This window comes from Dermacentor silvarum, chromosome 7, assembly GCF_013339745.2.
Source record: "Dermacentor silvarum isolate Dsil-2018 chromosome 7, BIME_Dsil_1.4, whole genome shotgun sequence".
NCBI classification, from domain to species: Eukaryota; Metazoa; Arthropoda; class Arachnida; order Ixodida; family Ixodidae; genus Dermacentor; species Dermacentor silvarum.
The window spans coordinates 174,873,939-174,889,733 of NC_051160.1; the positions used below are offsets into that span (position 1 = coordinate 174,873,939).

Below are 15,795 nucleotides of genomic sequence, written 5' to 3' on the forward strand. Positions count from 1 at the left end.
GCCAGCCAGAAAATATCGCTTGTCGCCCGGAAGTCAGCGCGACGACATCCGCTGGGGACAGCGATTGCACAACAACATGGCAGCAATCAGTCTGCCCGCTTCGATCTGAATTCGCTCTTGCAACTTGCTCTCTGCTGTGACAGCGAAAAATAAATAGTACAATCAGTCATCGCTTCACCTCATCGCTAGCTGAAGACTAAGTATCGGCGCTCTCTTGTCGTTATTATTGAGATCGGTTGTTTTGTTTTGACGCTGTTGGCCTGAGACGCCACCGAGAGCCGAGAAAGTGTTTTAAGTTTTACTCAACAGATGGCGCCACGGCACCTTACGCTGGCGGCATGGGACGGAGTTCCACTGGGGATGCATGGGACAGATTTTCTCTGGGGATGATAGCATATTTTAGCTAGGTCTAGATAAAACATTGACCTTTTGATAAAATTGAGATTTCTTTACGCGCGCAAGATAACATTTATTCGCACAACAATGTAAATCCGTCGCTACTCTTTTTCGCGATGTCGCGTTCATGTGGTTGCTCCACTCCGCGACACGACAGCGCGACAGGGTGTGCCTGTCGCGTCGCTTGTCGCTGTCGCTTGAATATCGCGTGCATGCGGTTGGGCCTTCATTCACTGCAACACAGAACGTGGAAAAGCCAGCTTACAAAGACCAAGCTTACATCGATCCCCTTAAAGTCGGCTTCACTTTTAAACAGAAATGCATTGCTGGGAAGACGTTCTTCCAGGGGCAATATAAGTCGTCTTGTATAAAAATGTGAAGGCCCTAGGAGCTTTTTTTCATTATTTTAATAATTGTTTGCCCAATTTGAAAGGGTTCATAGTCTGATATTCAAGTCAAGTACTTGACCGATCATAGCCCAGATGACCTTTCTTTTAAAGACAAACAGAAGATCCTTTCTAATGGGCCCAAACTGAAAAATACCAGCTTTGCTGTCCGCGAAGATTTTTCTGCTGCTACTCGTCAAGCGAGAAGCAAGTTAAACAAGTTTGCAAAATCACAGTTCAAGTCTTATCAATTCATATTTGATAAACTTCAAATGGACAAACAAACGTACAAACGTACAAACGACAGCGCCACTGATTTGGTCACTTTAATCACACCATAACCAGGAAGTGTAACGAGAGCGCGGGAGCGTCCTCATCACACGTCATACACCTCTGCTCCGACACTGTCCCTTCCATTTTGTAATATCCGAAGCGTGATGCCTAAACGCGATCAGCTTTTTTCCTGTCTTCAAGATAGCGAATCTGACACAATAGCTTTAACTGAAACTTCGTTGCATGCCGGTATCAAAGAAAGTGAAATTTTTCCTAACGCCGATGCGTACTGTATCTACAGACATGACCGTACAGATAAAAGAGGAGGCAAGGTGCTTCTTGCTATTAAAGGAACGCTACCATCTATTGCTATCACCTCTAACTGTAATCTCGAAATAGTATGGGCTGCCTGCGAAACTAGTACTTCAAATTTACCTATTTGCGTGTGTTTCCGCCCACCTGACCCCGATTTCTTTCATTCATAACCTCCGGACTAACATTTTTGCTGCTGCTGTTGATAATTGTTCTCTCAGTGACATCTACTTGTTTGGCGATTTCAATTTTCCTCACATTGATTGGGCTAATTTGTCTTCAACTAGTCATGCTGCAACCGAATTCATCAACCTAACTCTAGATTTCTACCTGTTTCAAGTGATAAGCCAGAATACCCGTGGTTCTAACATACTACATTGAGTTCTAACCACTGCTCCCCGATACGATAGGGGCGGTTATGTATCTTGACGGATTTAGCGATCATAACCTGTTCCAATTTGATATCCTAGTTCCTTGTTTGTTGTTTGCAGGTAAATGAACCAAAAATATTCGAGAATATAGCAAAGCAAATAATGGTGAAATATAACACTGGACATACCACATTTTTCAATTAGGTATTTTTCCCACTAAAAACGAACAATGTACCGAAGATAACTGGTCGCCTTTCAAACACAAACTGTCTGCGCAGATAGAAAAGCATGTTCCTCTCATTACAATATCTAATGATAAATCTAATCGATGGTTCAACAAGGCTCTTGTTGGAGCAAAAAGAAGCGCCTGTACATAACAGCTAAATCTGTTTCCCCTCCACCTATGTTGGATAAGCATAAAAAGTGTCTCAAAACATACTACTCTGCTATTACCACTGCCAAAAACAAGTATGTTGCTCGCGATATTGCGCCGTTCTTGCAAACTAATCCTAGGAAGTTTTGAATAAACAAGACCCCATATCACTACACAATACTGATGGCTTACAGCTAACTTATTTACTGAATGTCCCACTGCGTTTAACAATCAGTGTTTACAAAGGAAAACCATTTCAATATGCCAATCGTTCCTGATTGCGAACACCCATTCATGGAGCCCATCAGGAATAGACCCGATGGTATTGCATCTCACATTAACAACCTTAAGTTATCCTCATCAGCTGGAGTGGACAAACTAAATTAAAAAATTCTTAAAAACACCATTTCAATTTGCAGCCATAATTTGTGTCATGTCTTTGAATAATCATTATCATCCGGAGAGCTGTCTACCGACTGGAAAATACCCAAGGTCATTCCTGTCTATAAAACGGGTAAAAAAAATTCAGAGCAGTTACACTACTGTGAAGATGGAAGCCAGCGAATCTGACTATGGTGGATCTGTTATAGTGAATTTATATATTATCATTATTGGCTATATTGAGTGTCGTCGGCATGTTCGTTAAAAAGCACGGAAACCGGCGTCTTGTTCTCGCCACGCACGATGGCCAAGTAGTGCGTTCGTTGCGCCAAGTCCACTACATCATCATATCAACATGAGCCACAGCGTTCATAGCCGCGGCACACTGCACGGCATCGTCAGGAACCTGGAAGGTGTGGTTATACGAGCGCCCGTCTCATAGAGAGTTCAAAGGGCAACTGCTAATAACAACGCGATCTCTACGTCACATAACAAAAGGGCACAACGATTGGTGGGACATGCCGCCGCCGAGTATCGAGACACTTGTGAAGAGGCATCGGCGGTGGCGAGGGGTATAACAATGGGCCATCCATCATCCGTTAGGACACCTGTGCTAAGGCACAACTGGCGGGAAACTACCACCCACATGGAGCCAAAGCAGTTGCTGATGATAGTTTTTTTCTACGTGTGGACACGATGCTGGGGAACCTAGCCCTTAACAGCTTCATTGTAAAAACTCACCTGATAACTATCGTCCCATTTCCTCATCATGCATATGCTGTAAGTTACTTGAACATATTGCCGCCAGACAGTGAAGGGGCTACTACTGTCGGTAGGACGACGGCGACCAAGTAGCCAGAGGCTCGCGACAGCCTTGCATCCGTCGCCGCTGCTTGTGGCTGTTGAACCCTTATTATAGTTGTAATTTCTAAATACACGTTATTCCCGTAACATCTTTATTGGTGGAAGTGCTGGGTAAACCTGCCAACGGGCCGGCTCCTTCAACCAAGCACGGAACTTCGAAGTGGTCGCCGTCTTGGTTGCTCCGCGATGACCAGCGAAGTGACGACGGTGCCACATCCACCAGCTCCTGTGATTCTTTTGCGCCCACGAAACCCGGGAACCTATTCTGGCCCGGATGGCTTGGATGTCGAAGAGTGCGATCGACATGTACGAGCGCATCAGCGACCACAACAGGTGGGACCCCACGCTGATCTAAGCCAACGCGATATTTTACCTGAAAGGGATGGCACGCGTGTGGTACCGGACGCACGAAGGAGATCTTACAAGTTCGGCGGAGGGAGGCGGGCGTTCGGCGGCGACGGACGTACTTCGCCTCAGCTCCGCAGATGCCCCTTGGCTACTGCAGTCCATCACCACAGATCCCCGTAAGCTTGGTACCATCGTCTTCTGCAAGCCCAGGGCTCCATTTGGACCCCACTTTCGTCTCGGTGGGACCATTTTTCTCCAATTCCGGGCCCTTTGGAGATTCTCCCAGCGTTCGGGGGCGCGTAGCCTAACAGCTGCGGCGCGCCGACGGGCCTCGCCGGACTTCTTCCCCGGCGATGGCGGCTTCAACCCCGGTTACGGGCTACGATCCTGCCTCACATCGAGTGGTTACCATGGATGTCACCCCGGCGGACCAGGATGTCCCTACCGAACATGAGTATCTTGAAGATATGATCCAACTTTGGCAACGCAAGCAACGCAAGTCCCTCCCAAGACGCCCAAGCTCAAGGGGACGCCGGCGGCCTCGCAACCGGCGTTTGCGGGAATGTCGACGCACCTTCTCCCAGGAGATGCTCCCAACTCGTCTCCTCCTCAGGCGCCACGTAAGCCTGCTTGGCGGCCCCGATACACGCCCCGCATAGGACGTGATGACCTCATCGTTGTGCTCAAACCGCGTGCCTCATTTGACCTCAAGACGGTGCTCCCATCGGAACGCGCTGGTGACGCGGTGCGTGCCTTTCTGGGGGACTGCTCGGCTGCCGACCTCCACGTGTGGCCAGTGTGGGACTAAAATGTGCTAGTGTGCAGCCTCACCTCGATCCCTATTGCTCAACGACTCCTTGGTGACATCATGCTACCCATAGGGGACCAGCAGCTCCCGTTTCGGGGCCACGCCAAGGCGTCTGGGGACATCTGCCGCGGCGTCATCAACATCGACCCGGCTGCATCGTCCTCGAGCATCAAGCCGAATCTGGAGTGGCCGAAAGGCACTATCCTCGCGGCCCGCAAACTCGGGGACTCCAACGTGGCGGTTGTGACCTTCGAAGGCCCGAAGGTCCCGCGTTTCATCTTCTACCGCTGCCAGGTGGCCTACGTCCGCCTCTATAAGAAGACGGTTCCTGTATGTTCTTGCTGCGGCACCATTGGCCACAGGGCCACGGCTTGCCCCAGCCCCAAACCGGGCTTCTGCTCCCGCTGCGGCTCCCAGGTGCCTACCACGCCTGAGGGCCTCGCTCAACATGACTGCCAACCCCGCTGCATCCTGTGCACCGGGCCGCACGAAACCGGGGCACGGGGCTGCCCCGGCAAGTACCGTAAGCCTATCAAGCCCTCCCAGCCGGTCTCTTCACACCCGGCCTCGCCACCACCTCGTACTCCCCATCAAGGCCACGCGCCCTTGACTCAACCCAAGTCCGGCTCCCGGTCCAAGGCCCCGCCACCGGCTACTCCGGAACACTTCCCGCCACTCGCGGCTCCACCTCAGGTGAGTAGCTGGGCAGGGGTTGCCTCCAGGCCTCTCCCCTCCATTCCCTCCGCTGCCCCCACCCCGCTTGAACTTACTCTCCAGCGGCAGAACTCCGAGCTTCAGCGCCAGGTCGCTGCTCTGGCCAAGCAACTCGAGTCCCTTCGCTCCCAACTCCTTCCCCCCCAACCCAAGTCGGCCCTTCCACTTGCCTCAGTGGCCGTTTCCCCCCATCCCAACCCCAGTTCTTCTTCTCCCCCCGGGCCTCCCTCCCAGGAGCACCCGCAAACTCGGGCAGTCGCCGCCACGGTCTCGCAAGATCCCTCCTCGGCCCTTCCCCCAATTCAGGTCCCCCTGGATGATCTTCCTCCGATCGATACTACTCTTCCCATTCAAGACCGTCTCACGGGTCTCGAACAACGCAGCCTTACCATGGAGCGTGCACTACGAGCCCTACCCGATCTGCTCATTCAACGCATCGGAGAGACCATCGTGCCAAAAATTACAGCTGAGGTTCTCAAGGCCGTCCAGATATGGGCGTGCTCTCAATTCACGGTTCAAAAAGTCGCGCTCGCGCTCGGCGTCTCCCAACGCCACCCCGCGCCGCCGCAAACTCGCTGGGACCGCTAACACCCCCTTCAACCCGGTACTCATTCCTCCCTCTCCTGCTCCTCCAGTACCAGACCCGGTCCTGGTGCCGGCCCAGGCGATGGAGGACGACCCCTAACTCGTCTCTTTCACTATGGCGGTGCCTTGCTCGAGCTCCTTGCCTTCGTCACAATTCGAGCTCATCCAGTGGAACTGTCGCGGTTTCGGGAATAGGCAGAAGCGCTCTCACCTACTCCTCTTCCTTCAATCCCGGGGCTCTCTGCCGGCCGTCCTGGCTCTCCAGGAGGCTGGTCTCAATCCTTCTCTTTCTAGCTACTGTTCTTACTCAGGGGGCCCGACGACCAGTATCCTCGTCCACAAATCTTATACAGCGGTGCAAGTCGATCTCGATCTCACACTCCAACACGATTACTCCATGGTTACGGTGCTCCCCTCGCGGCGCCGTGACCCCCCAATTCATGTTCTTAATGTCTATTGCCCTCCTCATCTTCCGTGCGTCACCTTCTCGGAACTCTTTTATCGCGCCCTTAACACCGCTGCTCGTGACCCCCTGGTCATTGTTGGGGACTTCAATGCCCCCAGTCTGCACTGGGGCTACCACTATGAGAAGGCCCGGGGCCGTAAGCTCAAGGAGCTTATCTCCACGCTCGGTCTCACGTTGCTCACGGACCCGGCTTGTCTCACGCGGGGGGGCAACTCGGTTACTCGTGACACGTGTCCGGACCTCTCTCTCACCAAACATATCCGGGACGCTACTTGGGAGAACCTCGAGGAGTCTCTTGGTAGCGACCACTGTCTGCTGCGAATCGCCTTCTCCACGCGGATAGTGCGCAAAACATGGGGTACGGCCCGCCTCACGGACTGGCCTGCTTTTCGAACCCAGCCTTTCCTTCCCCTGTCCTCCCCCGACGGGTACTCCGCCTGGGCCGCCCATGCCCTCTCGACTGAACGCTCTCACACCCGTGTCATACAGACAACTCAGGCTGCTCCCGCCGTGGACCCGCACCTTCTCCACCTTTGGGACGCTCGCCGCGGCCTCTTGCGCCGCTGGCGTCGCCACAAGTTGAATCGCAAGCTCAAAGCCCACATTGCTGCCCTCACAGAGGAAGCGGCTGCTTATGCTGCCCACCTCAGTGATACAAACTGGGTCGAAACCTGCACGAAGGCCGCAGGTCAGATTGGTTCCAGGGGGACGTGGCGCCTCTTTCGGAGCCTTCTGGATCCCTCTTCCACGCGAGGGGAAACACAACGACAACTGCGCCGCGCTCTGCACGGGTTCCCTGGCACCTCGGCTCAGCTCGCGGACAAGCTGCGCGACCGGTACCTCTGTCGCACGGTGGACCTGGTTGGGCCGGAGTATCAGTACTCGGGCCATCCCAACCCTGAGCTTGATGCTCCCTTCACGCTGCCTGACCTTCGGGCTGCGTTGGCCAAAATGAGACGGGGTACGGCCCCGGGTCGCGATGGCATCACGGTCACCCTGCTGGCTAACCTTCCCGACTCGGCCTATCTCTCCCTTCTTCACCTCATGAATTCTGTCTGGGATGGGTGCCCCCTCCCCACAGAATGGACCACCTCTCTCGTTACATTTATACCCAAACCTGGCAACCCCGTTCACATTGAGGCCCTCCGCCCCATTTCTCTCACCTCTTGTGTAGGGAAACTCATGGAAGCGATGGTTAGGGATCGCCTTTCCGCCTACCTGGAGCGGGAGGGGACCTTCGCGGACACAGTGTGCGGCTTCCGCCCGCATCTGTCCGCGCAAGACGTCCTCCTCCAGCTTCACCGCGACATTATTGATCCTACTACTATGCGCCACAACGACAAAGCCATTCTTGCGCTCGACCTGCGCGGCGCATTTGACAACGTCACACATAGTAGTATCCTCGCCAATCTCAACACGACACATTGCGGCTCAAAAGCGTTCGCATACATCCGCGCTTTCTTTTCTCACCGCTCTGCCTTCATCCGCGTCGATGACTCTGAACACGGGCCGTACCCCATGGGCACGCGGGGCACACCTCAGGGAGCGGTTCTCTCTCCACTCCTCTTTAATCTGGCCATGCTACGCCTTCCTGCTCTTCTGGCCCAGGTGGAGGGTATCCAACACGCACTTTACGCCGATGACATCACCGTCTGGACTAATTCTGGCAACCCCGCTCAAATCGAGCAGCGTCTTCAACAGGCTGCTTCTATAGTGGACACTTACGCCACCTCTTGTGGCCTGGAGTGCGCCCCGCAGAAATCGGCACTTCTTTCTCTCTCCTCTTTACCCCCACCCCGGCTCTCCTTGCCCACGGGTCCCATCCCCGTGGTCACCGAGCTCCGTGTTCTGGGACTTTTTATTTCGTCCTCTCTCAACCCGGGCTCTACCCTTACCCGCCTCCGCCGTATGGGGGAGCAGGTGAGCCACATGATTCGTCGGGTGTCTACGAAACGTGGCGGTCTGCGAGGGCGGGATGCCCTTCGTTTGGCCCAAGCGTTCGTCATCAGTCGGATCATGTACGCAGCCCCCTACCTCTGTCTCGGTCGCCACCACGAGGCCCAGCTGGATGCTCTCATCCGGTCTGTGCATAAGCGTGCGCTGGACCTCCCGGTGTCCACTTCCAACCGTCGTTTTGCGGCTTTGGGGGTGCACAACTCCTACTCGGAGCTTCGGGAGGCTCACCTCGTTAACCAACTTGGTCACCTGTCTCAGACGTCCCCTGGGCGCCATCTGCTTGCGCGCCTTGCTCTTCAACCTATTCTTCCTCCGGCGCCCCCCGATCGGATTCCCGACTCTTGGCGCCAGAAACTCTGGGTTGCCCCTCTCCCTCGTAATATGGATACTGTCTTCCACCCTGCTCGTCGGGCCGCACGTGTTCGTGCCCTTACATCCCAACACGGATCTCGCCCCGGTGTCTTCTATGTGGATGTCGCGGGTCCTTCCCCCTCTGGCTACTTTTCGGCTGCCGTGATCCACGAGGGAAACACGATTGATGGCCTCTCCTTTCGGGCCTCTACTTCAACTCAGGCGGAGGAGGTGGCCATTGCCTTGGCGGCCTCCCACCCCAACGCAAGGGTCATCATCTCGGACTCGCGCTCTGCCTGCTCCCGATACCTTGCCGGTTCTGTCTCGCCCCTCGCGGCTCACCTACTCCGGGCCGCCTCCTGGCGTTTCGTACCTCACCCCGTCCGACTTGTCTGGTCCCCGGGACACGAGGGTCTTCCTGGTAACGAGGCCGCCAATGCGGCCGCCCGCGCGCTTCTTCCCCGGGCCGTTACCCCTTCTCCCACCTCGCCTGATCCTGCAACCCAGTTGCTCACATCGTTTCGAGAAATCTTGGCCTATTACCGCGATGGTCGTCGGCTTTTTCCGGCCCCGGTCCGGGGTTTGTCTAAGGCCGATGAGCGAACGCTGCGCCGCTTACAGACCAACACCCTGTTGTGTCCTGCCGTGGCTCGCCTTTTTTTGCCTAATACAAGTGGGCACTGTCGCCATTGTGGGGTCCTGGCCGACACCTACCACATGGTTGCAGCATGCCCCTCTTTCTCTTTTCCTCTCTCCCCCCCCTTTTCCCGTTCCCACACGAGAGGCCAGGGAGGAGACCCTGCTCAGCTGCTCTACCTTGTGCGCCCAGCGCGCCCTGGTGGCGCGTGCCCGAGCGGCGGCCATCTCCAATGGAATCCCGGACTAGGGAGTCCACTTAGGTGTCCCCCCTTCGGGGGTCAACTCCTGTATTTTCCTAAAATAAATGTTTTCACCACCACCCTACAAGTTCGGCCTGCAAGGCGAAGCAGCGTGAGTTGCTCGGCAGGCCATTTGGCCGTCAGCCGGTCGCTAGAAAGGAGCTGGGATGCGGCTTCTCACATCTACAACTCTTTGGAACGAAATGACTTTTAAGTGCGGAGCACTTTAGGGGCCTGGGCTGTCGGCGTCTAATGTGACTTGCTGTTGAATTGACACGACGAAGTTACTCGTGTGTTCATTAAAGATCATAATACCTGATTTCTCTGTGCTAAACTTAAGGCCTAGATTTGTCGCTGCGTTCCCACAGATATTCGCAAGTATCTGTAAATCTTTTTATTGTCCACTAGTAGCACAATGTCGTCTGCGGACATCAGTCCAGGGACCTTCTGTTGCACCATTTGTCCATTACGCATGTAGGATAAATCAAAACCTAATTCGTTGTTTTCCAGTCGTCTTTCTATGCCCTTGACGTAAAGCGTGAACAACAATGGTGACAGAGGGCATCCTTGCTTCAATCCTTGGTGAATTTCCACCATTTCATTTCCTTTTCGGCCTTCCCATGCCACTTGTACTTGGTTGTCTTGATATATCTCCCTCAGCAGCTCCACGAAATCGTCATCTATGCCTTCGCATTGAAGAATATCCCACAACAATTCCCTGTCTACGTTGTCATAAGCTCCTTTAATATCTAGAAATGCTATCCATAAAGGTCTTTTCTGAGCTACTGAAATCTCTATGCACTGAGTTAGTACAAACATATTGTCTTCTAAGCGTCTGCCTGGCCTGAACCCATTCTATAGTTCCCCCAATACACCGTTTTCCTCCACCCACTTCGACAGTTCTAATTTTATGGCTTGCATTGCCATTCTATATATCACCGACGTTACTGTAACTGGCCTGTACGAGCTCATCTTATCCTTATCTCCTTGGCCTTTGTAGATGAGATTCATCTTGCTTTCATGCCATCCAACGGTATTATTCTTTGTTCTAATCACTTGCTCTATGGCATTAGTCAGCAGTGCCTTGCTTTTTGGACCGAAGTTTTTGATTAGCTGTATTGGGATTTCATCGGGTCCTGCTGCCGTGTTGTTAGGGACATTTTCTGCTGCCTTTTTCCAATAAAAGCTTTCTGTGCTAAATTTTGATCTCTCAGGCCTCTCTGTTGTTGCTGGATCTGTTGTCTTAACTACGCTTTTTCTCGTGCAGAAGTTATGCCTGATAACGTCTGTGATGTACCGCAGCGCATCATCGCCTTCATAGATGTTACCGTCTTCATCCCTTATAGCCGTTTGCGAGTTTCTAATTGGAACTGCGAGTGCTTTTATATGGTTCCAGAATCTTTTTGGGGTGCCTTTGTCTATTTGTGAATGTTATGCACCCAACGTTCACTTGCGCATTTAATTTTCTCTTGCACGAGCTCACTCGCAACCCTTTTCTTTTCTCGGTATGTATTCCATCTAAGCAGCACCTCTTCTTGTAATCCCAACTTTTTGGCTTCTCGATTAACCCTAGATGCCTCTTTACGCTCTTCTATAGCTTGTTTAATTTCCTTGTTCCACCACTTACGTGGTTTCCTCTTTCCAATCAAACAATTGTTTGCCGTGTCCGCCTTATTTCATGCTGCATAACCTCCACCAGTTCCTTATATTCCCAGACTGCTGTAGGAAAAGCCTCAATTTTCTTCTCTATGTGGTTTGCGATCTCTGTTATTTGCTCATCATTCATTTTTAAAAACTCTTAGGCTATTGGTTCATGTTCTGCGCTGGTATCTCGCCCAAACTTTAATGCTAAACGTCTATGATCGCTTCCCAGGCTATTTTTTCCATTTTCGTCTATTATCATTTGGTCTAGTTGTTCGTAGTCCATTTCTGAGACTAAGGCGTAGTCGATACATGACTGCCTGTTTCCGCATTGCGACGTTACCTGTCCATGACACTTATTCTCCCTGTTAACTACTATAAGGTTCTGTTCATCACACAAATCCAGCACTAGAGAGCCGTTGTAATGAATCATCATCATCATCATCATCAGCCTATATTTATGTCCACTGCAGGACGAAGGCCTCTCCCTGCGATCTCCAATTACCCCTGTCTTGCGCTAGCGTATTCCAACTTGCGCCTGCGAATTTTCTAACCTGAATGAATAGATCCGTCTAAATCGTCCATGTGCGTGTTCATATCTCCCACTTATATCACCTGGCCCGAATTACGGAACTCATTAATATCGCTTCTAATGCAATCGACCAATTCCTTATTTTTTTCTCTGCTATCACTACCTGTCCATAGGTACGCTACTCCCAGCCACGTCTTTTTACCTTGCCATGTACCACTAATCCATAAATGCTCTTTACATGTCTCGTTTACCCTTCGCCACTTCAGACCTCGCCTAATTAGTACGCCTACGCCTCCGCCTTTCCTTGACCCGGTCATTCTGTTGCACCCTTCCCATACAAAGTTGTCAATAACAGGCGGCTGCTCCAAATCTCGTAGATGCGTTTCGGTCAAGGAGTACACGCTAATGGCTTCGTCATTCAGTTGCGTTTGAATTTGCAGCCATTTTTCCTGCTTGCGAACATCCTGCATGTTAATGTAGCAAATGTTACCTTCTCTATTCTTATCCTTTCTGCGTCTTTTCCTGACTCCTGGTCGCCTAATGCTGCCCTTTACTGGTGTTTCGCTATGTTCAATACTCAATCCTGCTTCCTGATCGCCTGGGGCCCGCCTAAAAAAGCTACAGCTCGTACCGCGAATCGACGTCCGACCGGTGTTGCTACACTTTCACTAAAATGTATCCCGTCAACCACAAAAGCGCCTTCGCGGCCTGCTCGGTGCACTTCTCGGTTGATGTCAATGACCGTAAAATTCATTGCTTTAGCTAGAATCCAAATTTTCCTGTTTACTGCAAGAACTGCCCTTTCAATTTTATAACCCTGCCTTTCAACCTCTGGCACCGTGCACACCGCGATTTGTACTTCCTTTGAAACATTCCGCAGGTCGGTGACCCCTTTGGCTATTTGCTTTGTGATCCCTGCTCCTCGTCCGTGCAGTACGTCAATCACTCCGCCCATTATTACCACTAGGTGTCTCTCCTCCATTGTGTCCCACATGCGTTCCTTGGCCTTCGCTATCACCTCTCTAATCGGCTTTCCCGGAAGCGCGCTAACCTGAACTCGTTCGTCTGCCCCTACCCTCTCTGCTATCGCCGGTTCTACTTTACGCAAGTTGGAATCCCCAACAAAGACAACTCGACGCTTTCCTCCCCCTCATCGCCGAAAGCTGCCCCCGAAGTCACAATGCCCTCCCCTCCTTTCTTATCCTTGCCCTTGGCTTTGTTTTCTTCCCCGGCCGCGTCAGTGGTATCCCCTTCCTGACTATCACTGACGTTTCCGCCACTGCTTCCCGGCGTGGCGGGTTAGGCTGTCTCTGCACTCGCATCGGAGCCCGCTCCGTTCTCGGTGCTCGCCTCGATGCGTTCATCATTGCTATGCAGAATGGTGGCGCTCAGCTGGATTTTTGCGTTAGCTAGCTTTTCTTCTGCCTCCTTCCTCTGCTTCTGCTCGATTTTAAGGTCTTTTTCTAGCATTCCAACCCGCTTAGCTAACTTATCCTTGTCTTGCTCTAGGCGGTCTAGCCGCGACCCTAGCACACACATCCTACAGATAAAATCTGCACCATTCGCTTCGCGTGCTGACTTAAACCGCGTTTCTTCCAGCGCGTAGGAACGCTCGCACTCAGAACAACGCACGCGTGGGTTCCCCCTAGTACCAAGCATCATCTCGTACTAACAAGGCGTAGATGGGGCAAAAAAAAAACAATTATTCTTTACCTACCTTTATCTAAGCGAGAAGACCAAGAAAGTGAAAAAGCATTAAAGTAATTTATAAAGATTGCTTGGCTAAGCTAACCCTCCTATAAAAAGCAAAAATGAAATATAAAATAACAAAACTTATCTCTTTGGCACGCTGCTCCTGCTGCGCTGAAATGGCACCTCAACTCGACAAGTCCGCTCCCGTCTGTTTCACTCGTGAGAGTGGACAGGTAGTGACACAATGGAGGAGAGACACCTAGTGGTGATAAAGGGACGGAGTTATTGACGTACTGCACGGACGAGGAGCAGGGATCACAAAGCAAATAGCCAAAGGGGTCACCGACCTGCGGAATGTTTCAAAGGAAGTACAAATCGCGGTGTGCACGGTGCCAGAGGTTGAAAGGCAGGGTTATAAAATTGAAAGAGCAGTTCCTGCAGTAAACAGGGAAATTTGGACACTAGCTAAAGCAATGAATTTTACGGTCATTGACATCAACCGAGAAGTGCACCGAGCAGGCCGCGAAGGCGCTTTTGTGGTTGACGGGATACATTTTAGTGAAAGTGTAGCAACACCGGTCGGACGTCGATTCACGGTACGAGCTGTAGCTTTTTTAGGCGGGCCCCAGGCAATCAGGAAGCAGGATTGAGTATTGAACATAGCGAAACACCAGTAAAGGGCAGCATTAGGCGACCAGGAGTCAGGAAAAGACGCAGAAAGGATAAGAATAGAGAAGGTAACATTTGCTACATTAACATGCAGGATGTTCGCAAGCAGGAAAAATGGCTGCAAATTCAAACGCAACTGAATGACGAAGCGATTAGCGTGTACTCCTTGACCGAAACGCATCTACGAGGTTTGGAGCAGCCGCCTGTTATTGACAACTTTGTATGGGAAGGGTGCAACAGAATGACCGGGTCAAGGAAAGGCGGAGCGTAGGCGTACTAATTAGGCGAGGTCTGAAGTGGCGAAGGGTAAACGAGACATGTAAAGAGCATTTATGGATTAGTGGTACATGGCAAGGTAAAAAGACGTGGCTGGGAGTAGCGCACCTATGGACAGGTAGTGATAGCAGAGAAAAAAAATAAGGAATTGGTCGATTGCATTAGAAGCGATATTAATGAGTTCCGTAATTCGGGCCAGGTGATATAAGTGGGAGATATGAACACGCACATGGACGATTTAGACGCATCTATTCATTACAACGCTCTCTAGTGCTGGGTTTGTGTGATGAACAAAACCTTATAGTAGTTAACAGGGAGAATAAGTGTCATGGACAGGTAACGTGGCAATGCGGAAACAGGCAGTCATGTATCGACTACGCCTTAGTCTCAGAAATGGTCTACGAACAACTAGACCAAATGATAATAGACGAAAATGGAAAAAATAGCCTGGGAAGCGATCATAGACGTTTAGCATTAAAGTTTGGGCGAGATACCAGCGCAGAACATGAACCAATAGCCTAAGAGTTTTTAAAAATGAATGATGAGCAAATAACAGAGATCGCAAACAACATAGAGAAGAAAATTGAGGCTTTTCCTCCAGCAGTCTGGGAATATAAGGAACTGGTGGAGGTTATGCAGCATGAAATAAGGCGGACACGGCAAACAATTGTTTGATTGGAAAGAGGAAACCACGTAAGTGGTGGAACAAGGAAATTAAACAAGCTATAGAAGAGCGTAAAGAGGCATCTAGGGTTAATCGAGAAGCCAAAAAGTTGGGATTACAAGAAGAGGTGCTGCTTAGATGGAATACATACCGAGAAAAGAAAAGGGTTGCGAGTGAGCTCGTGCAAGAGAAAATTAAATGCGCAAGTGAACGTTGGGTGCATAACATTCACAAATAGACAAAGGCACCCCAAAAAGATTCTGGAACCATATAAAAGCACTCGCAGTTCCAACTAGAAACTCGCAAACGGCTATAAGGGATGAAGACGGTAACATCTATGAAGGCGATGATGCGCTGCGGTACATCACAGACGTTATCAGGCATAACTTCTGCACGAGAAAAAGAGTAGTTAAGACAACAGATCCAGCAACAACAGAGAGGCCTGGGAGATCAAAATTTAGCATAGAAAGCTTTTATTGGAAAAAGGCAGCAGAAAATGTCCCTAACAACACGGCAGCAGGACCCGATGAAATCCCAATACAGCTAATCAAAAACCTCGGTCCAAAAAGCAAGGCACTGCTGACTAATGCCATAGAGCAAGTGATTAGAACAAAGAATAATACCGTTGGATGGCATGAAAGCAAGATGAATCTCATCTACAAAGGCCAAGGAGATAAGGATAAGATGAGCTCGTACAGGCCAGTTACAGTAACGTCGGTGATATATAGAATGGCAATGCAAGCCATAAAATTAGAACTGTCGAAGTGGGTGGAGGAAAACGGTGTATTGGGGGAACTACATAATGGGTTCAGGCCAGGCAGACGCTTAGAAGACAATATGTTTGTACTAACTCAGTGCA

At 51.1% G+C, this 15,795-nt stretch overlaps 1 protein-coding gene across 1 annotated transcript; it reads left to right on the top strand.

Annotated features, from left to right (window-relative positions):
- The first annotated feature begins 4,572 nt into the window (after positions 1-4,572).
- Positions 4,573-5,814, top strand: LOC119459354 (uncharacterized). The gene has a single exon (XM_037721159.1). The coding sequence runs from the start codon at positions 4,573-4,575 to the stop codon at positions 5,812-5,814; it is 1,242 nt and encodes a 413-aa protein (XP_037577087.1).
- The last annotated feature ends 9,981 nt before the right edge of the window (positions 5,815-15,795 follow it).